The sequence below is a fragment of the Canis aureus genome, chromosome 2 (genome assembly GCF_053574225.1).
Source record: "Canis aureus isolate CA01 chromosome 2, VMU_Caureus_v.1.0, whole genome shotgun sequence".
In the NCBI taxonomy this organism is placed as follows: Eukaryota; Metazoa; Chordata; class Mammalia; order Carnivora; family Canidae; genus Canis; species Canis aureus.
In genome coordinates, this window is record NC_135612.1 from 38,903,992 (window position 1) to 38,931,560 (window position 27,569).

A 27,569-nucleotide genomic window follows, 5' to 3' on the forward strand; every position below is an offset into this window, starting at 1 on the left:
ACTTTCACTGGGCCGTAGGTCAGTTCTAGCGCCTTTGAACTTTCTCCAAACTTACTGTTTTGTATTCCTGAAAGGCCCGCAGGGGTGATGCGTCCTTCGTTTACGTTTCTGCTTCAGCTGCACTGGGTGGCTTCGACACGTCAGGCAAGAGCGAGCCCCTCGGCGGCCCCGCGCGCCGCGCCCCCAGGCTCTCAGGCCCCGCCCCCGGCCGCCTTACCCAGCCGCTCGGCGGAGCTCCTCCCCCGCCCCCCCACGTGAAGCCTCCCGGGGCTCCGCGGCTCACTTCCCAACATGGCGCGCATGTGGAAAGTGGCGGCGGTGGCGGCCGCGGCGGCGGCGGCGGCGGCGGCGGAGGGCGCAGCAGGTGAATACCCCGCGCGGTCCGGCCTGCCGGGGAGCGGGGCGCGCGGGGCGCGAGCGCGGGGGCTGGCGGAGGAGGCCGGCGGCCGCAGCACCCGCGTCCCTGGGCTTGGGCACCTGTGAGCACCTGTGGGCGGGAGGGACCTCCCGGGAACGCCTCAGGGGAGCGTGGGGTTTCCTCACAGCGTTCGAGCCTCCCTGGCACCCCCCGCCCCGGGTGTGTGCACTTGACCTTGCCATCTGTACATTGAGGGGCGCCTGCGTGGCTTAGTTGATTAAGCGTCTGCCTTCGGCTCGGATCGAGATCCCTTTGCCCTGGGGTAGAGCCCCACGTCAGGCTCTCTGCTCCAGGGGGAGCCTGCTTCTTCCTCTCCCTCTGCCTGCTGTCCCCCTGCTTGTGCCCCGCCCCCCGCCCCGTCAAATAAAATAAAGAAAAAAAAAAAAAAAAAAGATAGGTGACCCCAGAGGGGGGAAGGGACCTGCCCACGGGGACAGACGGCCCGGCTGGAACAGAAGTGGGTGAAAAAATGGCAGAGGGACAGTGAGTTCTGATCTCCGTGCACTCTAGGAGAGTGGGGCGAGTCCTTTAAGAAACGTAGGCTGGGGGCACCCGCGGGGCTCAGATGACATACAGTGATAAGTGTATGAGAAATGTTGTGACTGGTTGAGAAAGACTGTAGTGGTCAATAAAGAATTGGTTAGGGGCACCTGGGTGGCTCAGAGGTTGAGCATCTGCCTTTGGCTCACGGCTGACCCCGGGGTCCTCGGGTGGAGTCCCCCGCATTGGTCTCCCCGCAGGGATCCTGCTTCTCCCCCTGCCTATGTCTCTACCACTCTATGTCTCTCATGAATAAGTAAATAAAAATCTTTAAAAAAAAACAAACGTAAGCCGAAGTCCTAAGTACTTCCAGTATCCTAGGAACACTTGGAGGTCAGTAAAGAACACCAAGAGTATTGTTTCCCTCCTGCCCTAATATATTTGCTATTCTCTATGTAAACAGGAAAGACAAAGGCAGACAAATTTGGAAAGTTCCTTGAGTCCTCTAAACCTCCGTTAAAAAAAAAAAAAAATAGACTCAGTAATGACAGAAACTCAATTTTTCTGACTCTCAGGCTACCCACTTTCTCCTGTTTCTCTCTTTTTCCTCTTCTTTGTCAGAGAGCCACTATTTGAATTCTGAAATTTCTTATTAGGAAGAGTGCCAAGTGTGTAACGTGTCCAAAGTTATTCCTGAACATTTGCCATAAGCCTTCAGCTTAGCACCTTCAGAAAGTATTCAGGGGGGTGAGCCTTTAATAATGTTAGATCTCTTTGCTGGATAGTGCTGTCTCTGGTCAAACTTAACAGTTCTAGTCCTCCTTTGAACTCCCATCTCAAACTAACCAGTTCTTTTTCTTTTTTTCCTCTTTTTAAAGATTCCATTTATTTATTCATGAGAGACACAGAGAGAGGCAGATACATAGGCAGAGGGAGAAACAGGCTCATTGTGGGGAACCTGATTCAGGACTCCATCCCAGGACCCCGGGATCATGCCCTGAACCAAAGGCAGATGCTCAACCACTGAGCCACCCAGGTGCCCCTAACCAATTCTTTATTGACCACTACAGTCTTTCTCAACCAATCACAACATTTCTTATACACTTATCACTGTATGTCATCAGGGCTAAGTGATGGGCCACATACAAAGAAGTGCTCCATAATAGTTTTAGTTATTTCAGTACGTTATCAGTTTAAAGAGGTGATAGGTATACATGAAAAAATATTATAACAGGCTGAGCACAGCTTGTTGAAATGAATCTAATTAATAGGTGATTCTCAAGTGTTGATAATAACACACGCTTAGCTTACACACGATTGCAAGTAACACTTTCCAAAAAACAAAGATAAAAAAAATAAGAAAGTGTTGTCTCTTATCATCTCTTAGGAAGCCATCTGTTAGAATGTAGATATTGTACATAAAACATACACTAAGGATATTAAAAACTGAGAATCAAAGGAATGGTAAAAATTTCAGAGGAAAAAGAATTCAACATCATGGTTTAACAATATCAACTTTGATGCAGACAGACCTGGGCTTGAGGCCCAGCTTAGTACGACCTTGAAGAAATTACTTAATCAGGCCTATTTTCCATGTTTGCAAATGGGAAAAATAATATTGTCTGATGCACAGAGTTATGGTGAAGATTAAAGTGTTTCCTGAACTATTACTGTTATGTCTATTTTATGGTCATGAGGACTAATAGGCAGAGCTAGACTACCACATGATATATTCCCACTTCAGAATTCATGATTTCACAGTTTGCTTAGGCAAGATTACAGATTTAAGCAAGCTTACATGGTAGTATTGTTGCATAACTCTAACAATGAAATAAAGCCATGGGTCTCTCCTGATGAGTGAGGTCAAATCAGCAAGATGGTATACCATGTTATGCCACAGGATTCAGTTCTCTACTGTTGGTAAACCCCAGCAGTGTGTAGAATGCCTAGAGACTAGAGCATATCTGCACTGGGGATAATAACCAGCTTACACATTCTTGAAAGGCAGAATTGTTACCAGTTTCCACTTCTCTGTGATATTAAAAGGAGTTTTCAAGTTAAAGCAATAGTCACAAGCAGTGTGGATGAGTTAGAGGGTTATTATAAACAACTAATTTTAACTTGAAAAAATTGTAAATCACTATTCTTGTATCAAAAAGCAAAAAGAGGGGACCCTTGGGTGGCTCAGTGGTTGAGCCTCTGCCTTTGGCTCAGGTTGTGATCCCCGGGGTCCAGGGATCGAGTCCTGCATCAAGCTCCCCACAGGGAACCTGCTTCTCCCTCTGCCTATGTCTCTACCTCTGGCTCTGTGTCTCTTGTGAATAAATAAATAAAATATATATTTTTAAAAAAAGGCAAAAAGAAGACTGTGCCTCTAATACCTTTCAAAAGCATTATTCCACCAGGATGTCAGTAGTTACTAAATACTGTAGTTTTATGAAATCATGATGTCAGTAGTCATTGAATACTGAAATACTACCAAAGATCTTCTAAAATCACAGCCCACACAGTAAGTTTTCCAGAGTAAAAGGAGAATAGACTCCTTATTGTAAAAAGTAGCAAGTTGTGGATTGATGAAATGATGCAGGGAATACAGAAATACTATGTATGCCAAAACATTGGCAAAAATACCAGTAATATTTAGTGTTTGAGTAAAATTTTTAGCATAACTCTAGTATATATGTATATAGGGTAGGTACACAGTTTTTTTCCTTTAAAAGCATAACATATGTTAGAAGTCAGAGATGCTTGCATTTATAAGTAAGTTATTATGTAACCTTCCTGTAAGTGCCCATAATGATAGTTCTTGGTATTTGTTATGTACTTGTGCCAGGCACTTTTCTAAACCCTTTGTATATATTATTCATTTTAGCCTCATGACAGTTCTATGAGGTAGGAATTATCTTCCTATATGAGAAAAGAAAGATAGAGTGGGTAAGTAACTAGCCCAAGTTACAGAATGAATAGTAGGTCAAGATTTAAACCAGGGCAGTGTAACACTGGAGCCCACATTCCTAACTGTAACACATGCTGCTTGTCATATGATACTTAATCACAAAACCTAAAAGTAAACATATAAATAATAATTTGAATATTGGAGAAGAGACATTTTTATATGTGTATTTTTAGAAATACTTTTATTCAGTAGTTAATGGGGGGTATTAAGAGGAAGGGAATGTAATTTCCAACAAGTCATACTTTATGGCAAGAACTGAATACTAATAATATATATATATGTATATTTTGGTAAAGTATATAGACATCATCTTAAGAGAAAAGTAAAATGAAAACAATGTATTCCAAAGGCTGGCTTTGATTTACTCTGCTATTTTATTAGATGCTTGAACCTTAAATAACTCCCTTTTTCTTTTATTGTGGTTAAATATACATAACAAAATTTGCCACTTTAACAATATTTAGGTGTACAGTTCAGTGGTATTAAATACAATTGACCCTTGAACAAAACACAGGTTTGAACTGCATGGGTCCAGTTATACTCATAATTTTATAGTACAGTACTGTAGATATATTTTTCTTACAATTTTCCTAATATTTTCTTTTCTCTAGCTTACTTTGTTGTAAGAATATAGCATATAATTACATATAATGTAAAGTATGTGTTAATTGACTGTCTATGTTAATCAGTAAGACTTTTGGTCAACAGGTAAGATTTTGGGTAGTTGAAAGTTATGTGCGTTTTTTTTTACTGTGTTGGTGATCAGCACTCTGAGCCTCCCGTTTTGCTCAAGACTCATCTGTATGGTCGTATTGTGCAGCCATCACAACCATCCAGCTCCAGAACTTTTCATCATCCCAACCTGAACCTCTATACCCATTGATAAATAAGTCCGTTATCTCCTACCCCAACCTCTGGGAAACTACTATTCTAATTTCTATGAAATTGACTAGTCCAGTTGCTGTATTAATGTGGAATTATACAGTATTTGTTCTTTTGTTCTAAGGCTTGTTTCTCTTAGCATGTTTTTAAAGTGTATGCATGTTGTACCATGTGTCAGAACTTCGTTCCTTTTAAAAGTTGAATAATATTGCATTGTACATGTATATCACATCTTATACTTTCATCTGTCGATGGACACTTGGGTTATTTCCAGATTTTGGCTATTGTGAATAATACATCTGTGAACATGGATATAGAAATATCTCCTTGAAGTCCTATTTTCAGTTCTTTTAAATATATACCCAAAAGTGGGATTGCTGGATAATATGGTAATCTTAGGTTATGACGCTATCTTTAAGGAACATAATACTTCACAAAAAATCAGAAGAAGCTCAGAAAAATAAATCCTATGAGTACACACAATAAATTCCAATTTGGCTTGCAAAGGATGGACTCATGAAAAAAGGTGTTTTGAAAATAGAAGATGATCCTCTTAGGAGACAACAGTGGCCAAGTTTTAGGACTGTAAGGAGAGATTTACTTTTATTATGGAGTCATGTGTATGTGGGGGTACAGAAACACAGTCTGTTTACCGACTGTGATGAGTAAAAAGTTATTCTTAGCAGAGTTTTAAACAGGTTGAAAATAGTATATGATGCTGTGACATCCACTGGCTGAATGCAGAAAACATAGGGGCTTCTCACCAAACAACTTGAAGGCACTTCTGATGAATGGCTTTCTAAGTATGTTATATTTCCTCAAGCAAGATATACGAAAGTTCAGACTTTAACAAAATATTACATGTTCTAAATTTAGGTTATGTTATGTAAAGTTTGCACAATTTTGCAAATGTATAAGAAAACATTGAATTATACACCTCAAATGAGTGAACCTCTTAGTGTTTAAATTATATCTCAGTGAGAAGTTAGGAAGACCTTACTACAAGTGACTACTCACAATTTTGTGACACTTTATGTACATATTTAACATAATTTCTTTTAAACAGTAAGTACCCTTAATGCAGTTGAGTATAGGCCCTTGTAGCTAAACCTTTAACTTCTTTGGAGCCAGTGTTTGGGAAGACTGGTCTGAAATAAATGCAATCTGAATGGAAGGAAATGCAATGTTATTTTTAAGTCAAGGCATTGAAAGTATTTAGCAAGTGCTGATATTGAGGGAAAGATAAGAATTAGAATTAACATACACACCAGATTTGGTAAGCTGTCTATTTCTTATCAGATTCCTGATTTGTGGAAGTCATTTGTTTTTTTTTAAATCTGTAGATACTCATCTTTGCAATCCTATTGGGTTTTAACACTCCTGGGTTTTTTTGTTTTTATTTTTTTTAAGATTTATTTATTTGAGAGTGTGTGTGTTCACATGAGGGGGGTTGGCAAAGGGGGAGAGAGAGAGTGCCAAAGAAATCTGTGTGATCTCACCACCCTGAGATCATGCATGACCTGAGCTGAAATCTAGTTGGCCGCTTAACCTGCTGAGCCACCCAGGGTTCCAACAGGCTTAAATACCTGATTCATTTACATATTTATACATTGTAGTTTATTGTAAAACTATATGGAATAGTCACAAATTATACATTACAGAATTCAAAGTAATGCAGTTAGTTGTACCTTTCTGAGATGGGAGGCAGAGAAACCTGAAACTAGAGTTGTGAATTCCTACCAGTCAGAGGGCAACTTAAATTAAAAATATCATTTAAAATTTGCCAGAGGCATGGGATGCCTGGGTGGCTCAGTGGTTGAGTCTGCCTTCGGCTTAGGGTGTGATCTTGGGAACAGGAATCAAGTCCCACATCTGGCTCTCTGCAAGGAGCCTGCTTCTCCCTCTGCCTATGTCTCTGCCTCTCTCTGTGTGTCTCTCGTGAATAAATAAAATCTTTAAAAAATAAATTCCACTTTATGAATATGAATCATTTGCCATTGTTTGGTCATGAAAGTGCTGTCATGTCATAGTGCTGTCATGAAAGTTTGTATCCAGTTTTTGTTTGAGTACATATTTTCAATTATTTTAGGTACCAAGGAGTGGAATTTCTGAGTCACATGCTAATTGTATATTTAATTTCTTGAGTTTTCCATACTGTTCCATGGCAGCTCTATCATTTTACATTCTTACCAGCAATGGTACAAGCAATATACCAGCAATGTCCAGTTTCTCCATATCCTCATGATCACTTGTAGTTGTGGGTATGAACTGGTATCCTATTGTGTTTTTTATTTACCTTTCCCTAACAGCTAATTATACTGAGTATCTTATATGTTTTTTGGCCATTTTTAAGTTCTTAACCCTTCTTTTTTTTTAAAGTTTGTTTAAGTAATCTACCCACAGTGGGACTCCACCTCATGACCCCGAGATCAAGAGACTCATAACAAGTGAACCAGCCAGGCGTCCCTCTTAACCCTTCATTTTAAAGAAGTTGAATTATTGAATTCTCACGGGGTTTATTTTTGTTCTATTCCTAGGGACCTAATAAAGCCAATAAGGTAATACCTCTTTCCTCAAACTAATTTAAATTTCTAGAGATAAGGTAATCCTATAACTACAAAGTCTTGACTTTCACATTATATAAAGATGTTATCTTTCTACTGTCCTAACATATAATGAAGATTTTGTGTTCCATTAAAAAGAAAAAGAGCCAGTCATTCTAATAACTCCTTCTCCCATTTCCAAATGAGAAGGTGATTATGGAGAAAGGTAGACAGACTACAGGGATGCTTCCAATAACATGATTTGCTTGGGCTTCCTTCTCAGTGTCAAAAGTGTTGGAATGTTCCCCAACAAACTGGAACAGTGTATAAACCTTCACCTTCATTTGGACATCTTGTAATTTGTTCCTCTGATATTTCTCTATGTTCCATTGCTAGTAATAGGAGGCCTGCCAAGAAACCACCAGCTGCCCATCTCTTATAGAGATAACACTGATAAGAATTCAGAAATACCTAAACTCAATATTTGACATACCCTTAAAATTTCACAGTGCAAACGACTTTTTTTTGATGTGCATTTTACTCTAAAGATTACTGGCCTTAGCTACAATTTTTTTTAATGTAAATACATTCTGTATTGGACTTTCATTGCAAAATGCACAGATAGGGATGCAAGGAAAGAAAGGAAAAGCAGTTTGACCAATGATTTTGTTGGTTGTTGACATTTTTAAAATTTGCTACCACCATGCTCTCAAGATAAATTCTTGGTCTCCGCAGATTGCCCTGAATACCAGACAGTTAGCAAATGATCATTTTATGTCAGTAACAATAAGAATGGCTGAATTTATTCTACACCTATTATGTATGCTTGGCACTGTATTATATTTTTTACACCAAATATCTAATCTTTACAACAAACTTAGCAAGGTAGATATTTAGCAGGTAGTACCAGAATTTTTTTTAGCTGAAGTAAAATATAAGAGTAGAAACTATCAGACCACATCACATCTATTGAGAATCAGATCTGCTTTTTATGAAATTTTCTTTCACTTGTACATTTATGTATTTGTGTACTAGGTTGGAGTACACATGAACTTCATAATATGGTGAATCCAAGAATTGATCTGTGTCAGCCTATTGATAATGACAACCTTTGGGTATTTCAATAATCAGTAATACAGGCTTGAGCATAGCAGAAGAGTATCTTAGGCTGAATTTTGCCTTCTTCTGACTTATGATGCATCGTGTTTGTCAAGCAGAGTACCATGTACTGGTTACCAGTGCCAGGGGAGAGCTCTAAACACTACTCCCTGTTTCATCTTGGTATCAGAGTCTTCAAAGAAAACACAAGCAGTATGATAGAATAGTGCTTTACTTACACAGAAAGGAGACAGCTAGATTACCTTTAACGGTGAGTGTTGGTCCACCATTGTCATTGGGTCTTTATCAGTGGCTGGTGCAGGACAGTTTATCTATACACACACCTCTTATGCCACAGTACAAAAAAACCCTGTCCCCTCTTTGCAGAGGAGTGACATAGCAATGAGGTTCGCCCTATGATGCACACATTTTAAGCTGAGACAAAAGAGCATTCACGGAGTCTGAAAGAGGGAAAGCTACTCCCAGGACAAGGTGATAAGCCCTGCACAGGCCGAGTGGGCTCTTTATATCTCCTGGTAAGGAAGTTTCATCCTTCTGCAGTTGAGTGGGGGTTGAAAGACTACACTCATGAGACTGCCTTTCCCCACAAGGTTTGTGATCTTTAATAGTGTCACTTTAATTTCCTCATTATCAGCAATTTCAGTAAAGGGAAATTGTTAGCTGGAGCTCTGTGTTATTAAGTACTGTTTAAAGTGTTTTACATTAAAAGCTAAACCTAATTGTTTTAGAATATGTATTTTTCAGTTCGGTATTTTATGCCTTTTATATTAAGTGATGTAGTATTACAACATTATTTTTAGACCTTATATATGTCTATAGCTTTCATTCTGGGGAGAATCTGGCTCTTAAAGTCCAGTGTGGTGGGGACTGGGGAAACAGTAATCCACAGGGAGAACACATTACAGGTCTCTTCAATTTCTGAATAAAAGAGATTTCTTCACATTCAGAAGTTCTGTTTCTAATTCTTCACAATTACAAAAAGAAGCATTTTTAAAAATCTGGTCTCAGAGGGAATTCTCATAAGTTTAAGAACTCTCTTAATCTTCCCAACAGTGAGATATTTTGCTTAGTAATCATTCAAAAAAATCACATTAAAAAGCACTGCAAAGCTTTTTATGGCTTTAATACATATTACAGAATATAAGACAAAAAATTGGTTATAGGTAGGGATGAAAATTGCATGTTCTTGTTTAAATATGTGTATTTCACTGTCACGTTCAAACTTAACCTCTTGTGAAATGTAGAGAATAGCAAGTAATTCTTAGTGCTGTGCAGTTATCCTTTAAGTGTTATCAGTAAATAGAAATTATTATGAAAAAATGCCGTCTTTGTTTTAAATCTGAAAAGCTCAGAATTAGTTTTTTAGTTCAGACAGTTGTTTCAGAGCAGAGTAATTTGACCTATTTTTTCCATTTATCTCACCGATTTAATTTCAGGAATTAAAACCAGAATAGGTATATAAATGATTTTTAAATGTATTATTCATTTAGTTTTTTTTAAAAATTAATTTTATAAATCCATTAGTTTTCAAAAAGAAGGATACCAATGGCTGTTCCATTTTTCAGGGTTTTTTTCTAGGCTTCAGACACCGGTTTCAAAAGTGAGAACTTTTTCCACATCACAGTCCTCGCTTCAAGTGGCAGGCCCTGTGTGGAACCTGGGTCGACTCAATCACATAGCAGTTGCAGTGCCAGACTTGGAAAAAGCCAAGGCATTTTATAAGAATATTCTGGGGGCCCAGATAAGTGAGGTGGTCCCTCTTCCTGAGCACGGAGTATCTGTTGTTTTTGTCAACCTGGGAAACACCAAGATGGAGCTGCTTCATCCATTGGGAAATGACAGTCCAATTGCAGGTTTTCTGCAGAAAAACAAGGCTGGAGGAATGCATCATATCTGCATTGAGGTATTTTATTTCAATGTTTAGTGTTTTCAAATTTCTCTTTTACAAAGTGCCTTTTACTCTTTAAGACTACATATTGTCACTGTCATCAGAAGCTGGTATTAAGTTTTTAAAAGGGAATGGTAATACTGGTCTTACTCAAAGATGGATCCATGGATATATTCTCTTTCCCTTTAGAAAACTAAATAATAATATATTTTATTGAAGTCTAGATTTAATGGCCACAACAGAGGCCACCAAAGCTGACCAAAATAGATTTGCATCTCTGCTATAGTACTTATTAATTACACGCAACCTCCCATGTAATTAGGAATACAGCTGCTTTCACTGTTACATACAAGGCAATTAGAAGAAGCAGTTTATAAATTATAAATTTTATAAATAAAGTTTATAAATTATAAATTAGAAGAAGACTATAAAGAATTTCCATATACATGCTAAGTATTCTTAGGATTATTTTCTATCCTTAACATTCTAATAACTTCTTCCTTATTACAAAAGCAATACACTTTCAATTGGTGACTGATTTTTAAGACCTTTCAATTGCATCTGCTTAATTCCCAAGAAAAACTTGAAATGTTAGACAGGAACATTCTCATTAGAGAGCCTGTATCAAATAACTGCCTTTTGTAATATCAGCAAACTAATTGATTATGCTTTGGTTTAAATCATTTTGATAGGACAATTCTTTTGATAAAAAGAATGGTGTAACTTATTGGTAGGCCTCATTCCTAACTTAGAAGAGAAGGGGGTTGATTCTAGTGTGAATTCAAGGATTTAGTTCATTTTGCAAATATATTTTAGAACCTATAATGTTCACTCTACCAAGTAATAGGATTCAGCAATGAGGAAGAAATGGATCATGTGCACAGTGACAAGGGGCAACTATTTAAACAGGCAGATAAAGCAGCATTAATAGACATGTCTTCTTAGTAACACCAATAAAGGAAAGATTGCTCCTGGCTAGCAGGAGGAGAGGAGAAGGCATCATCACAGGCTTTAAGTTGTAAATGAATGTGAAGGAATTCCCCAAGTCAACAAGAGGAGGAAGGTATTCCAGACAGAGGGAATAACATGGAAAGGAATAGAGTTATCCTAACAACTCATATTGTATCTTCTGGTAGTATATGGAGTATTTAATGTGTACTAATTTCTTTAATTTTCACAGCTACTCTATGAGCGACTTTACTCACCTTTGACAGTTAACTTGCCCATAGTCAAATTATTAGTAACTGGGAAGGCTGAGATTCAAACCTAAATTTGTCCTAATTCCAGGATCTGCACTGTTAGCCATGATGCCAGATTGCCTTCATTATATTGGCTAAGTTTAAAATTTGAGGCTGGGGTGACATAGTATGTTAGGAGCTAAACAAGCCTAATATTTAACCTTTACACCTTTTTTTAGGAGGTTAATTTTGGCTGCAAGTCTTTATGTCAGTGGACTTGAGGGTTTGTCTAAGACACCCCCCCAGGATGAGAAGCAGGATCATCAACCTTTGAATTGACTCTTCCCTTTCCCACACTACAGTGTCTGTTCTACATCAGAGAGCCCATGCCTTCAAAGGAAGCTGCCATGTGAGTTAGAGTTCAGTTAAGTAAAGAACAAAGTTTAAGGTAACAGCTAATCCAAAAGCACAGATTAAAAAGGGGAAATGAAAATGTATGTCAGTATAAAATGAAGATGTATAATAGGAAAAGGTGTGAAAAGTTATTTGCTATGTTAGTATGACATCCCCTGTCCTTGTTCTCTGCTCTTTATAAAAAATAAAGGGGCTTAACTAGATAGATGGATAGATGGATTTTATTTTTCTGTTCTAGATCTAAAAGTGAGGTGACCCAGAGGGGAGAGAAGGCAGAGAGAGAATACAGCACAAATGCCTGTAAGGAGAGGATCTAAATATTACACATATCACCCCTGTTCATGCCCCATGGTCCCAAGCTTAGTCACATGGTACAATTGGCCACAAGTACAGTCTGTAGTCAGTCAGCCATTTATTTAGCGCTCTTCTTCTAAATGATAAATTCACCCCATCAGAGAAGTGACTTTCTTCTTGTAATTATCACCAGGATACTTTATATTCTTTTTCACTGGGGCCTCAAATAAAACCTCTGGGGGATCCCTGGGTGGCACAGCGGTTTAGCGCCTGCCTTTGGCCCAGGGCACGATCCTGGAGACCCGGGATCGAATCCCACGTCGGGCTTCCGGTGCATGGAGCCTGCTTCTCTCTCTGCCTGTGTCTCTGCCTCTCTCTCTCTCTCTCTCTCTCTGTGTGACTATCATAAATAAGTTTAAAAAATTTAAAATAAATAAAATAAATAAAACCTCTGGTTTAGTAGTGTGTCTACTATGCACATGCACCTCAGCTTTTAGTTGACTTAACAGAGATTTTAGACAAAATGTACTTTTTTCTCATACGTGGATTAGTATCTCACCCAGTTGTATCAACAGTTATCTGTCCAAGTTGGCTTTTGGTTTCCATTTTTTTCTTTCCAAGTCTCTTAAACTTGCGTGGTTTGCCTTTCATTAAAGGAAGTTTATTTATTTATTTTTTTTAAGATTTTATGTATTCATGTGAGAGGCAGAGAGAGGCAGAGACATAGGCAAGGGGAGAAGCAGGTTCCCTATGGTGAACCCGATACAGGACTTGATCCCAGGACCCTGGAATCACGCCCTGAGTCAAAAGCAGATGCTCAACTGCTGTGCCACCCAGGCGTCCCTCACTAAAGGAAGTTTAGAAGTTACCTCCCCTTGCTTGCAGTATAGACCAAGTAGCCTGCTGTTTTCTGGCACAGCTTTTATTGATGCTGCCAATGTGCACTTCCTGCCCCCTACAGGCCTCTCACTGAAGAAATGATTCTGATATTGAGTAGAACTAGCTATACTTTGACTAAATAACTTAACCAGACAGCAAGGCATGTCACAGTGAAAATCTTTCTTACTCAACAAATTTGTCTTGAAGTTGTAAAAAATATTTAATGTTTCCATGCTAGCTAGTAAACAACTGCTAAACCTCCTGAGTAACATCCCCCTTCCGGAAGCAACCTTCCCTGGGACCCCTGCATAAGGTCCCCTTTACCCTATTTGGTTGATGTCTCTGTTTGCATTATATTGCTGGTTGTTGAGTATTTTCAGTTTCACTTTGATTCTCACTACATAATTTGCTTGGAATATGTAGCTGAACAAAACATGGAGTCCCTATCTTCCTGGAGTTGCCTGCTTGCTTCATTTATTCATACATCCTCTGTATTTTCCACAGAGGATTGGTGGTAACTGACCAAAATACAGTTGATAAGATATAAAATAACAAACATAAGTAATAGTGCAAGTTAGAACAAAAGAGAAATGTAAGGCAAAATAAAACCTTCTCTTTAAGTAAGATTACTATATTTATTTGCTTTACCGAATATCACTTTGTAGTTGCTGAAACAAAAGGGAAAATAAGCAATATTCAAAATAATTATGGCTCCTTCCCCCTTCCTTCCCTTCCTGAACAATTCAGTCTTGAAGACTTAGGTTGGGCACAGCAAAATAGTTGTCCATGTTTGTGGGGAGAGCTGGAGTAGCCCAAAGCAGGGTGTTGGAGCCAGAGTAGGGTAAGAAGAGCATCTACAAGTGGGAGCTGCCTACCTTGGGAGAGCCAGAGACTGAGTAAGATGCCCATGCATGAGTAGGTCCAGCTCAGGGTGACGGGGAGCTCAGATGGAGTGGGAAGTGTAGACAGGTGAGTGGGGAGGGAACACACATGTGGTGAAGAGTGCATTGCTGAAGGAAGGACAGCAGCAGGAATAGGGCTGATTTCTTAGAAGGTTTAATCAAATAAGGAAGTATAGTGAAGATCATGGGAATCAGGTTTACCAGTCTGAGAAATGGCATTACAAGTACAAAAAGGATATTAGATTTTATCTAGAGGTAACCCTCACTGTACCAGGCTGTTGGGGAAAAGCATATGATAAAAATGTTATTTAAAAGAGAAGATTAGGGGCTCCTGGGTGGTTCTGTTGGTTAAGCATCTGCCTTTGACTCAGGTCATGATCCTGGGGTCCTAGGATCAAAACCTGAGTCCACCTCCCTGCTTAGCAGGGAGTCTGTCACTCTCCCCCAGCCCCATTCCCCCTGTTTGTGTGCTCTTGTTCTCTCTCTCTCTCTCAAATAAATGAATTAAATCTCTTTAAACGTAAAAAAAAAATAAGATTAAAAAGTGTAAAGAAATGCAGCCGTTTTATTTTCTGAATAATGTCATAATAGAGAACTTATTTTTTTGTTTATGGCTTTGTATATCTTATAGTTCTGTTTCCACTGAGCATATATTCCTTATGGAAGAAAGATTGTAAAGCTAGTAAGACAACTTATTTTTTAAAAGTTCCAGTTTAGGGGCACTTGGGTGGCTCAGTCAGTTAAGCGTCTGCCTTCAGCTCCAGTCATGATCCCAGGGTCCTGGGATCAAGCCCTGCATCAGGCTCCTTGCTCAGCAGGAAGCCTGCTTGTTCCCTCTCCCTCTGCCTGCTACTCCCCGTATGCTCTCTCTCTCTGTCAAATATATAAAATATATATATATATAAAATTTAAGTAGAAAATAAAAGTTCTATTTCTGGCTTTATGATAAACCCTAGGAGATAGCTAAGTTTCATGAGTGATCTGTATGTCACCAGTTCCCAGATGTGGGAGTTTCATAGAAAGATAACATTTCCAGAGAACAAAACAAAGCAAAACAAAAATGGGCAATTTAATGAGGTTTTAAACCTTGTGTTATAAGGGAAAAAATGTAAGTTTCAAACTACTGCTAACATCATTTTGTAAAAGAAAGGGCAATTTCTTACCAAGAAAAAATAAGGAAGAGGAGAGATCCTCTTGGAATAAAAAGAGTCCTGTCAACTGAACAAATGTGGAAGTTGAGGTGATTGATATATGCCCTTCTGACATAATTTCCAAGAATACACAAGAACCCTCTGAAACTCATGCAGAGTAATATTGCTAAGTTTGAATAATTTAGTTTTTAGTTTAGAGCAAGGGATAGAAAAGATAATTGAAACAAATATTTTATCCAGACTCTTAATTTTAACTTTCATGGAGTTCTGTCAATTTGAGGATTAAATTTCATTCATTAGTGATATCATTTAGGATCATTGTAATTTTATATAAAAGCCCAAATTTTTGGAAGTAGTTAAAATATGCACCATTGGAAACATATTATTCTGTATATTACTCAATGTAGAGTTATTGAATCAATATAGTTGTATGACTGAAACTAATATAATGTTGCATGTTAACTATAATTCAATTTTTAAAAATTGGGGAGGGGGGTGGGGCACCTGGGTGGCTTAGTGGTTGAGCCTCTGCCTTCAGCTCAGGGCATCTTCCCAGAGTACTGGGATCAAGTCCCTCATATGAGGCTCCCCTTGAGGAGCCTGCTTCTCCCTCTGCTTATGTCTTTGCCTCTCTTTTGTCTCTCATGAACAAATAAAATCTTTTAAAAAAGAAAAAATATATTTTTTTCAGTAGCATACTCTTCATAATATTTGGTCACTGAGAATTACATACGATTTTTTAAATTTTTTTTTTTTTAATTTATGATAGGCACACAGTGAGAGAGAGAGGCAGAGACATAGGCAGAGGGAGAAGCAGGCTCCATGCACTGGGAGCCCGACATGGGATTCGATCCCGGGTCCCCAGAATCGCGCCCTGGGCCAAAGGCAGGCGCCAAACCGCTGCGCCACCCAGGGATCCCTACATACGATTTTTAAAAAGATGTTATTTAGTCCCAACTTCTTGCCTTCACACAGGTAAGCCTGCATTGATGTTTTTCGAGATGAGACAGTTTAGGACTAGAGAGTATAAGATTTACCTGAAGATTCTGAATTCTGACTGTGACAGCCCAAACATTTTTATTTGGAATACTGGCACTCTTAATTTACAAATGACAGCAGAAAATCAAAATAATTTCCAGTCTTAAGGTACTACCACCAAAAAAAACCCCCAAAAAAACAAAACAAAAAAATTTGATAAGAAGATGAGATAAATAGCCCAGATTTTTACTTCATGGCATTCAAGGTCACACAGAGCTAAAAGATACATTAACTAATGGTACAAAGGATTGTAAAAACAAAATTCATATATGGGTTGTTATTGGCTGTGTTATTTTTATTAGGGGGAAAGACTTAATTTCCCAAATCAAATTGCTTTGCATTTATTATAATCTTAGAGTACATAATGCATCTACATCTACCTTCAATTCAGAAAATTATGACAGTATTATTTCTTTGTTTTTACTACTGCCAAGCAAGATACTAGGGAGTTCTTCTGAAGAATTATAAATTTTATAGCAACACTCTAACAAAAGCATAAATATGGTACAAGATCTTTAAAATCAAAATCAGTAACAGAAATAGAAATAGATGCTAGTACAATGTTAATGTAGGCATCAGAGACACAGGAGTCAACCCAACATGCCTTGTTAAGGGTCTCTGTTAATGTAGGCATTTTTTCAAAATATAAGTAATTTATTAAATCATAGAACTATTTCTTGAGTTAAGGAATATCGAAGAGGTAGTATACTAAAAATGGAGATGCAACATCAGAATTGTAGATATTTGTACATGGGTCGAATGTTCTATGATGAAAATATCCATGGTCATATTTAGAGTAGAAGTTACCAAAGGGCACTTGGAAAAAAGTCATGATTCTGTTATGAATTTTTTCAAACATTCAAGAAGTAGAAAAAAGATAATGTTCCCGTCATGCAGATTCAGCAGTTTTCAAGATCTTGGCATCTTTGCTTTATTTTTTTTTCTTAAAGTATTTAAGTCATTCACAACATGTCATTTTACTTTTATATAGTTTGTGCCTAAATTAAAAATCTTTTGTCACCATCATATACATAGTTCATGAGTCAAATTTATTAGATTGATTCACAAATGTCTCTAGAGTTGACTTACTCTAATCATGACTCAAAGTCCGCTTGTTATAAATGGTTGTTAATCTCTTTAGGCCCTTTTTAAAAATATTAACCTCTTACTAGTATAGTATATTTGTCATGATTGATGAACCAAATTGACGCATTATTACTACCTAAAATCTATATTTATATTTTCTTAGTTTTTACCCAGTGTCCTTTTTATGTCCTAGGATCCCATCTAGGATACCTCATTACATTTAGTTATCATGTCTCCTTTTCTCCTTTGGCTCCTCTTGCCTGTGACAATTTTTCTGTTTACTTGTTTTTGATGACCTTGATATTTTTGAGAATTACCAGTCAGTTATTTTGTAGAAGGTCCTTCAATTGAGACTTTTCTCATGATTTAGACAGACTAGGGTTATTGATTTTTGAGAGGGAGACCACAGAGGTAAAGTGTCATTCTCATATCACATCAAGGATACATATTATCAACATGACTTATTACTGTTGATATTGACCTTTATTCCCTACCTGAGGAAATGTCATCATATTTCTCCACTGTAAAGCTACACTCCCCACCCCCCTTCTCCATAATATAAACTTTGGAAGGAAGTCACTGTGAGGCCAGGGCTGAAGGGAGGGAGAGTTAAGCTCCATCTCCTCGAAAATTCCATAAATTGAAATTTTCCAAATGGAAGATTTGTCTGTTCTTCCCCACTTATTTATTTAACTTTTTGTTACTCAATAATTTACTTATTCATTAAGACGTTTTTTATATCAGTGAAGGTTTATAAGTATTTATACTTTGGGCTGTAATCCAATACCATTTTATTTTGTTGCTTAGATTGTTCAGCTTTCTCAGAAGCGCACTTTGGGTTGACTCCTGTGTCTCTGATGTGACATCTTTTTTGTTTTCCTCCCACACTTCCTTACTTTCTGGCACTGCAAGATGCTCCAACTTATCATCTATATTCCCTGCCCTAGTCTAAAGCCACATATTTCTCCAAGGAGCCCTGGTTCATTTTATTAGAGAATGGTATTAGAAACCAAGATACGAGCTCTAGATATGCTTCTTGCTACCGGAGGATCACCGTTTCTTGGCCTTTTGAGCTAACAGAGCAAGGACATGTATATATTGTATATATACATACATCTATAGATAATTTCTCTGCATAGCCAAACAGAAATTATAAGATGTATATATAGCCTACTTATGAACTCATGAGTTCATACTGGTGTCTCTAACTCTAACCCATTATCACATGGACCACTGTAGCCTTCTTTGCTTGGTTCATAACTGCCCGTACCAACAGTGAGAAACTTGGCTGCCACCATCTGACATCTATTTAATTGTTCAGTTTCAATATGGGTATATGGTGGTTGTATTTGTTTCCTAGGGATACCATAATAAATAACCACAAACTTGGTGGCTTAAAACAGCAGAAATTTGTCTTCTAACTGTCCTAGAGTCCAAAATCAAGAGGAAGAAATATGGAGGGGGAAAAAACAATAGACCATAAGAGAGATGTAGAACATGGTCAAAGGTTTTATCAGTATAGTTGGAATCCCAGAAAAAGAGGAGGGAGAAAATAGAACACAAGTGGCAATTGTAGAAATAGCCTACAAGGACATTACCAATTTGAGGTAAGACATCAACCCCAGATTCAAGCCATGAAAAGACATGGAGGAATCTTGAATATATGTTACTAATGAAAGAAGCCAATCTGAAAAGTCTATCTACTGTGTGATCTAACTATATGACATTCTTGAAAAGGCAAAATACGGAGACACTAAAAAGATCAGTGGTTACCATGGATTGGGAGCGGGAGGAAGGGATGAATAAGCAGAGCACAGAGGATTCTTAAGGTAGTGAAAACACCTTGTATGATACTTTAATGATGGGTACATATCATACATTTATCCAAACCCATAGAATATACAACACCAAAAGTGACCCTACAGTGAACTGCACTTTGGATGATAATGCTGTCAGTATAGGTTCATCAATTGTCACACTCTGATGAGTATGTTGATAATGATGGAAGAAGCTATGCATCTGTAGGGCCAAAGGTTATATGTATGAAATCTCTGTACCTTTGGTCAATTTTGCTGTGACCCTAAAACTCCTACAAAACGTGAAACAAAAAATCTGTAATTCTAGGATTCTGCAATTGATGGAAAAAATATTCTTCAAAAGTGAAAGTGAGAGGAGGACACATGATGAGATGAGCACTGGGTGTTATATGTTGGCAAATTGAATTTAAATAAAAAATTTTTTTTGAAAATGAAAGTGAGGGGCACCTGGGTGGCTTAGTCAGTTAAGAGTGCCTTCAGCTCAGGTCATGATCCCAGGTTCCTGAGATTGAGCCCCATGTCTGGCTTGCTGCTGAGCAGGGAGCCTGCTTCTCCCTCTCCCTCTGCCACTCCCTGTGCTTGTCCTCTCGCTCTCTCAAATAAATAAATCTTTTTTAAAAAATGAAAGTGAAATGGAAGTATCTTACATTGAACAAAAATGAGAGGATTCTTGTCCAGTAGACCTGCACTATGAAAAACCAAAGAAATATTCAGGATGTATATTCAGCCTTCATTCCTTTAGGATGAAGGGAAGTAATACCAAATGAAAATCCAGATCTTTACAAGAAATGAAGAGCACCAGAAATGTTAAATTTGTAGGTTAAAATAAAATAAAATTTTTCTTACCTCAAATTATATGAGATAATTGACTTGAAATTTTTTAAATGTAGGGTTTATAACAAAAAAACTTAAGGTAACAGTAGAAAGGATGGGAATTGGGCAAAGGAAAGTATACTATTGTAAGTTTTTTTATATATGAAATGGTAGACTAATAAGATTAAAATAGACATTATAAACTCTAGAGCAATGTTAAGAAAATTAGGGACGCCTGGGTGATTCGGTGTCTCCCTTCGGTTCAGGGCGTGATCCTGAGCCTGGAGTCCCAGGATTGAGTCCCACATTGGGCTCCCTGCGAGGAGCCTGCTTCTCCCTCTGCCTATGTCTCTGCTTCTCTCTCTCTGTCTCTCATGAATAAATAAATAAAATCTTTTTTTTTAAATGTTAAGAAAAGGGATAACTAAAATATAATTTTTTTAAAAGATTTATATATTTATGAGAGACAGACTGAGAGAAAGGCAGAGACATAGGTAGAGGGAGAAGCAGGCTCCTCACAGGGAGCCTGATCCAGGACTCAATCCCGGATCCCGAGATCACGACCTGAGCAGGCGTGCAACTGCTGAGCCACCCAGGCATCCCCTAAAATATAATTAAGATAAAATTGAACAATACAAAAACATGTTTTTTTTTTCCAAGTTTTTATTTAAATTCCAGTTAACATACAATGTAATATTAGTTCCAAGTGTAGAATTTAGTGGTTCAACACTTAGGTACAACACCCAGTGCTCATCATAGCAAGTTGCACTTCTTAATCCCCATCATTTATTTCACCCCTTTCCCCACCCACCTCTCCTCTGGTAACTATTAGTGCTCTATAGTGTTTCTTAGAGGCACCTGGGTGGCTCAGTCGGTTAAGCATCTGCCTTTAGTTCAGGTCATGATCCCAGAATCCTAGGGTCAAGCCCCACCTCAGGCGCCCTGCTCAATGGGGAGTCTGCCTCTCTCTCTGCCCCTCCTCCCACTCATACTCTCATTCATGCTGTCTTTCTCAAGTAAATAAATTTTTTCAGAAAAAAGAATCTTTGTTTTTTTTACTCCTCTTTTTTTTTACCCCAAAAAATACATGTTTAACCAACAGAAATCAAGAAAGGAAGAATGAAGTATTAATGAGACAAAAAAATTAAATGAGATAAACAAATTCAACTATATGAATGTTAAGTGTGAATGGATTAAACATTATTTAAAATGCAAAGATTATCTGGATTTTTTTTTAACCACACATCTAAAAATTGAATTAAGAAAGCAATTCCATTTAAAATAGCATCAAAAACAGTAAATTACTTAGGAATAAATTGATCAAGAGAACTGCAAAACTTGCACTCCAAAGACTACAAATCATTGTTGAAAGAAATTAAAAAGACCTGAATAAATGGAAATATAATCTATGCTACACATCATATGACTGACTGTTGTTAAAATGACAATATTTCCTAAGTTGATCTACGGAGTTAATGCAATCCCCATCAGATTCTAGTTGGCATCTTTGCAGAAATGGACAAACTAATCCTGAAACTCATATTGAAATGTAAGGGATCCCAAATAGCCAAGACAATCTTGAAAGAGAAGAGCAAAATTGAAAGATTTATACTTGATATTAGCATAAGGATAGACTTAGAAATCAATAAAATAGAATTAGGAGTCAGACACAAATCCTCATATTTACAGTAAGTTTTCAACAAAATAACAATCCCATCCAATGGAGGAAGACTGGTCTTTTCAACAAATGGCATTGGGACAGCTGGATAGCCACATGCAAAAGAATGTATTAGAACACTTGGCTCACACCATAATGTTTTATAAGATTTAAAGATTCTTTTGAGGGTGGGACACAATAGTAATGGATAGATGGAAAGCAAAATTCTTTGTTCCTTAGAGCTCCAAGTGAGAGAAAGCTGCCACAATCCCCCATGTGGCCTACACATTGGGGATTGCACTTGCGGACAGAGTAACAGCAAGCTGGAGCTGTAGTAGGAGGCTTAGTGGGACAAGTGGGGTGAGGTTAGTTAGATTTCATAGGCTCCCTTTGGATTGGCTAATTTGAATAATTCTGTGGGCTCTGGGGCATAGGGACTATAGATGGTTGTTTGGTATCTGTCTCTGGGGCAATTAGAGAAGGCACGTGATAGCCCCAGAGTATGAAGCTAATAAGGGAATGGTTAGGATATGGACTTTATCAGTTGCTCAAGAAGAATTAACCAATCTCTAGCCAGTGCCTCAAAACTGGGTCAAGACAGCATTTCAAGAAAAACCCCGGAGCTGCATTACACCTTATGTAAAAATTAACTCAGAATGAGTCAAAGACCTAAATGTAATAGCTAAAGCTATAAAACCCTTAGAGAAAAATAGGCATAAGTTTTCATGACCTTGAGTTGGGCAATGGTTTCTTAGATATAACACCAAAAGCACAAATAATAACACTGGGCTTCATCAAAATTAAAAAGTTTTGTATAAAAACAAATCTCACAGAATGGAAGAGAATATCTACAAACCACGTTTCTAATAAGGCACTTAGATCCAATGTAGTCAAAGGATTTACAGCTTGTTTTTATCCCTAATCTTTTGTCTGCTTGGTGTAGGAGTTACTGTGAGCTATGCATGTTCGGTTCGCTTTTTATGTTTCAAGGCAGTACTATTAGGTATATACAGAGTTGAAATTGTTTTGTCATTTTGGTGGATTGTTCATTTTATTTTTAGGTTGTATCTTTTTATTTAGTGTATTTCGCTTTTTTTTTTTTAAGGTTTTATTTATTTATTCAAGAGAGGCAGAGACACAGGTGGAGGGAGAAGCAGGCTCCGTGCAGGGAGCCTGATGTGGAACTCGATCCCAGGTCTCCAGGATTAGGCTCTGGGCTGAAGGTGGTGCTTAACCACTGAGCCACCTGGGCTGCCCTGTATTTCACTTTAAATTTTGTTTTAGCTGATACTAATATTGCTCTATCAACTTTCTTTTGGTTAATATTTGCCTGGTATATCTTTTTTCCATCCCTTTACTCATCTTTTGTGTAGGTAAGTCTCTTCTAGGGAACATATAACTAAAGTTTTTTTTATTGTTTTGTAGAAATATCTTTCAATCAACAAATATGTTTTAAAAATTTATATTCATTCTGATAATCTCATTTTATAATTCATACATTTAATCCATCTCCATTTATGATAACTAATGATGAACATATTGTCTATGTATTTTATAGTATTTTCTTTTTACCTTTTTTAAAATTTTTTTCCTTCTTTCTACTTTCCTTTATTGAGACACTTTTTTTTTACATTCCTTCTGCTTTTAGAGGCCACAGATTTTAGTTCTATTTTTTGTAGTTAGCTTTATTATTTTACAGAAATTTGAACATTAAAAAAGGACAATAATGTAATGAATTCTCGTGTATCTAACCCAATTTTAAGTTACCAATTCATGGGCAATCTCATTCCATATATGCTCCCTTCCACCACATTTCTCTCTTCCTAAATTATTTTGAAGCCATTCCCAGACATCATGTAATTTCACCCATAATGTTTCACTGGTATACTATGGTACGTGTGTTTGTATATATATATACTATTACAAAGAATTTGCTGTCAGTTTAACTGAAGGTGGTTACTGTTTTTCCCTGAAAGCTCCTAAGATATTCTCTGTATCATTCATGCTATTAAATTTTGTGAGTTACATATACATGTATTGGTTCATATTGATCTTGATTAATTCTTAAGTTTACTTTTAGCGTGAAGACTTAAATTTTTCTTCAATTATGAAAAATTATCAGTTATCTTTTCAAATACTGCTCCTGTCACTCCATCTTGTCTCTGTCTTTAGCTCCGTTTTGTTAGGATATTTCAATCTATTCTCCATCTTTTAAGTTTTGCTTTAATTTTTTTTTATTTTTTTTAATTTTTATTTATTTATGATAGTCACAGAGAGAGAGAGAGAATGGCAGAGACATAGGCAGAGGGAGAAGCAGGCTCCATGCACCAGGAGCCTGATGTGGGATTCGATCCCGGGTCTCCAGGATCGCGCCCTGGGCCAAAGGCAGGCGCCAAACCACTGCGCCACCCAAGGATCCCCAAGTTTTGCTTTAATTTTTAAAAATCTTATCTACACTAGATCCTGCCCCTGTGCTTATGCCTTTAAATGCCGGTGGAATCTTGTCTGTGAACTCAGTCACCAAGCTTTCTTGTGTTCCATTGGCAATACCAAGGAAGACCAATTTAGGCCTAGCCATTGAGAAAGGGTCAGGTTTCCCTTCTAACCGAAATGTTTATCAGTAGGGGAATGAGTAGATCGCCTTTTGTATTTCTATAAAGTAGTTCTTTAGAACACTGTGTAGTAGTTAAAAAGTTGTTCACCTGTATGTCAGCTGACTTAGAAAATTTGCTAAAATTTTTTAAGTAAAAAACAAAAAATAATGCATACAGAAGATATATATGCATATTTAAAACTTTATATACATATTTGTCAAACTGTAAAGTTTATTTCTTTTTAAAGATTTTTACTTATTTATTCATGAAAGACACATAGAGATAGAGACATAGGCAGAGGGAGAAGCAGACTCGGAGCCCAATGCAGGACTTGATCCCAGGACCCCACGATCACATCCTGAGCCAAAGGCAGACCTCCATCACTGAGCCACCCAGGCGTCCCAAACTGCAAAGTTTAGAGCCAACTGTCAAGTTTATTGGACACATGGTCCAACAAAAGACCACCTCACTTGTGATACCATCTGCAGATTTAATGGTGTTCTAAACCCTCATGCTCAGTACTTCACTAGAAATGCTCACAAGACTCAGTGAAAGTTATTATACTCACGGTTGTGGTTTATTACAATCAAAATCAGCCAAAGGAAGAAACACATAGGGCAGAGTCTGGGAGGATTCTAAACGCAAAGCTTCCATTTTCTTCAGGACCATTCTGGTATCGATGTGTGATAATATGCATTGAGTATATTGCCAACCAGGGACTCTAACAAAAACTTTAGTATTGAGGTTTTTTTGGTACTTTATTACTTAGGCCTGATTGATTGACCACATGGTTGAACTTTCTCCATATCAACTGATATCCTGTGACCCACAGCTCCTATCTTAAATCACATGGTTTCTGGAATAGCCAGCTCCTCCTCTAAGACTTGGGTTTGGCCAGCTTACTTTAAGAATCAATCTGGTCAGCCTCTACCCTAAACAAAGACACTCCTCTCAGATTACATAGGTTATCTCCCAGACGTTGAGGCAAGACCTCTCTTTAGAAAAGGCCAAATTCTTTACTAGTACACATATATGTAAACTTATAAATTTATTTCAGGATTTGGAAGAATGTGTGCTGAGTTGAAGATAGTAGTTCCCTTTTGAGAGAAAAGTGATTGTGGTGGTAGTAAAAGGGTACTTAGCTTTATCTGTATCCTTAAATTTTCATGTACTCTGTAATTTTTAAATTATTTTAAAATGGAAAGATTGAATTTAGACTAACTTTGGAAAAATGGAAAGAGAAGTTACATTCATTAGAAAGAAATTCATTATGTCCAGGTATGGAAAGATAAGACATCAGGAGGAATTCTACTATTCTGCAAAAGATGAGAGTATTTGGAGATACATGTCGTAACCATGATCATAGTCTGGGCATGACTTTGACATAGCTATCAAGTTTAAAATGAAACATTGTCGGGAGTGTACAATTAGAATGTACACTATTTGAAGAAATCATCATTTATTTATAGTAATAGCTAGTATCCTCCTTATCGGTTGTTTGTCAAGTTTTAGAATTTAATATATAATTCTTGGCTCATTGAAAATCAGATTGTATAAATATGAACATTTGTTAAATCTATATGTTGGGTACATGGGTGTTCTATTCTCTGTGCTTTTTTAATGTTTAGAATGCCATTATATTATTAAACTCCAGGGCGATTTATGACTGCCTAGGAATGGGGGATTTCATGTAATACCTTTCTATCCATTTACTGGGTTCCCAGTCTAAGGAAGATGACTTTCCAAGATAGAGGAGAATCATTCTTTCATCAGTATATAGAAACACATTTGCTTCTTTCCTAGACTGCCAGTAAATATGAAGAAAACAGAGATGATTTTGAAGAGAGTCATAAAATTATAAATGTTTGGATTTTTTAGAATGGGGAAAAACATTTTGATGGCAATTTCATAGTAATTTATATTAAAATATGAAATCTTAATCTCAAAAGTAATAACTAGGTGGTATGGCAGATGGGAAGTTTGTGGATCCAGAGAAACACTCATATCTTTTGAGTACCTACTGTAACCTGTATCATATACTGCTAAAAACTTCTGATCTGTTATTTTAATCTCTTGCCCATTTATACGGTAGGCCTCATCTCTTTATTATAAATTAGGAACTCAAGGCTCTTACAAAAAAAAAAAAATAAAAAACTATGTGCAGTATCAACAGTAGTACTACTAAAAGAAAATATTGTAAAATGTAACATACATTTTTTAGGTTATAAGGAGAAATAATTACTAATGGTGAAAATTCTTAAGCATTGTGATTGCTCACCTATGAAAATTTACCAACTGCTTTTCCTTCTGTGGAAGTATTAAGCTTATTTTTGTGAAGGTTTAGGAATGATTCTGCCCAGAGGCAGAGAAGATAGACCACATTAGTTTGCAAAGTTTCTTCTAAGTCTTAACATCCTATAGTTTGGTATTTTTGTGATCTCAAATGTGATCTCAAATGATCTCAAATGTGATTCTTATTTATTTCCTTTTCTCAAGGTGGATGATATAAATGCAGCTGTGATGGATTTGAAAGAGAAGAACATTCGTAGTCTCAGTGAAGAGACCAAAATAGGAGCACATGGAAAACCAGTGATTTTTCTCCATCCTAAAGACTGTGGTGGTATTCTTGTGGAATTGGAGCAAGCTTGACTTATATTTGCAAGAAACTTAAAAAATTCCCACCTAAATAGTCTGAAATTCCCCATCAAATTATACTCCAGCATTGAATCCTTCACTCCTTCCATCACTTAAAAATTCACAATTAAAGAGCACTTTAACTGGATCAGTTATGGGGTGTCTGACTCTTTATCTCAGGGTTGTGCATTCAAACCCCATGTTAATTGTGGACTCTTAAAAACAAATTCAAAATTAAAAACTAAATTACAAAAAGATTTTTTTAATTATATATATGTATATCAATATATATAACTGACATTTGTTAATTACTTTGGGGTTTTTTTCTGATTTAGAGGAATCCTTGATTACTAAATACTTAAGAAATATTATTAAAATCATATTTATAGAAATAAATTATTCTTGTCCAAAATGTGATAATTGACTATAGAATGTTACTGCGTGAAAGAGTGTGTATATCTGTAGGCATGCACGTGCTTGTGTGAGTGAGGATGCAGTTATGAAAGGACAGCTGATAGTTTCATAGCTACATATTTGGGACTAAGTACTTTCTGAAGATGTTATAGAGAGGTTTTTTACCTCAATTTTAGGGTAAGGATTTTTGGCCTCAAAAGTTTTTGTTCTTCTAGAACAATTCTTGTTTACAGCTTCCATATGGGTAGGTATTTTGGGTGCTAGTGTTAGATATAAGAATAAGAAGTTTTGTGAAACACTTCGTGAGTGATCTAGTGAGTGCATAGGTAGCTGTTTTTTTTTTTTATTCTTTAAATTCAATTTAGTTAACATATACGGTATTATTAGTTGGAGGGGTAGAACTTAGTAATTT

The 27,569-nt window shown here is 37.2% G+C and overlaps 1 protein-coding gene across 2 annotated transcripts; it reads left to right on the forward strand.

Moving 5' to 3' along the window:
* The first annotated feature begins 193 nt into the window (after positions 1 to 193).
* On the forward strand, positions 194 to 26,891 carry MCEE (methylmalonyl-CoA epimerase). Of its 2 annotated transcripts, XR_013363282.1 has the most exons (4): positions 194 to 364; positions 9,964 to 10,301; positions 11,704 to 11,873; positions 26,606 to 26,836. XR_013363282.1 is itself a non-coding variant. In XM_077869036.1 (3 exons), exons 1-3 carry the CDS (start codon positions 292 to 294, stop codon positions 26,756 to 26,758), a joined length of 564 nt encoding a protein of 187 aa, XP_077725162.1. In that variant the 5' UTR covers positions 195 to 291; the 3' UTR covers positions 26,759 to 26,891. The 2 variants fall into 2 exon arrangements, 1 of the variants encoding a protein (XP_077725162.1); XM_077869036.1 differs by lacking the exon at positions 11,704 to 11,873 and having other exon boundaries at positions 195 to 364; positions 26,606 to 26,891.
* The last annotated feature ends 678 nt before the right edge of the window (positions 26,892 to 27,569 follow it).

Bases quoted from the DNA above. Each gene is read 5' to 3' on its own strand.
- MCEE (XM_077869036.1), top strand. From the start codon at position 292: ATGGCGCGCATGTGGAAAGTGGCGGCGGTGGCGGCCGCGGCGGCGGCG. The intron at 365-9,963 runs GTGAATACCCCG...TCCATTTTTCAG, and splicing joins GGCGGCGGAGGGCGCAGCAG to GGTTTTTTTCTAGGCTTCAG. The intron at 10,302-26,605 runs GTATTTTATTTC...CCTTTTCTCAAG, and splicing joins TGCATCATATCTGCATTGAG to GTGGATGATATAAATGCAGC.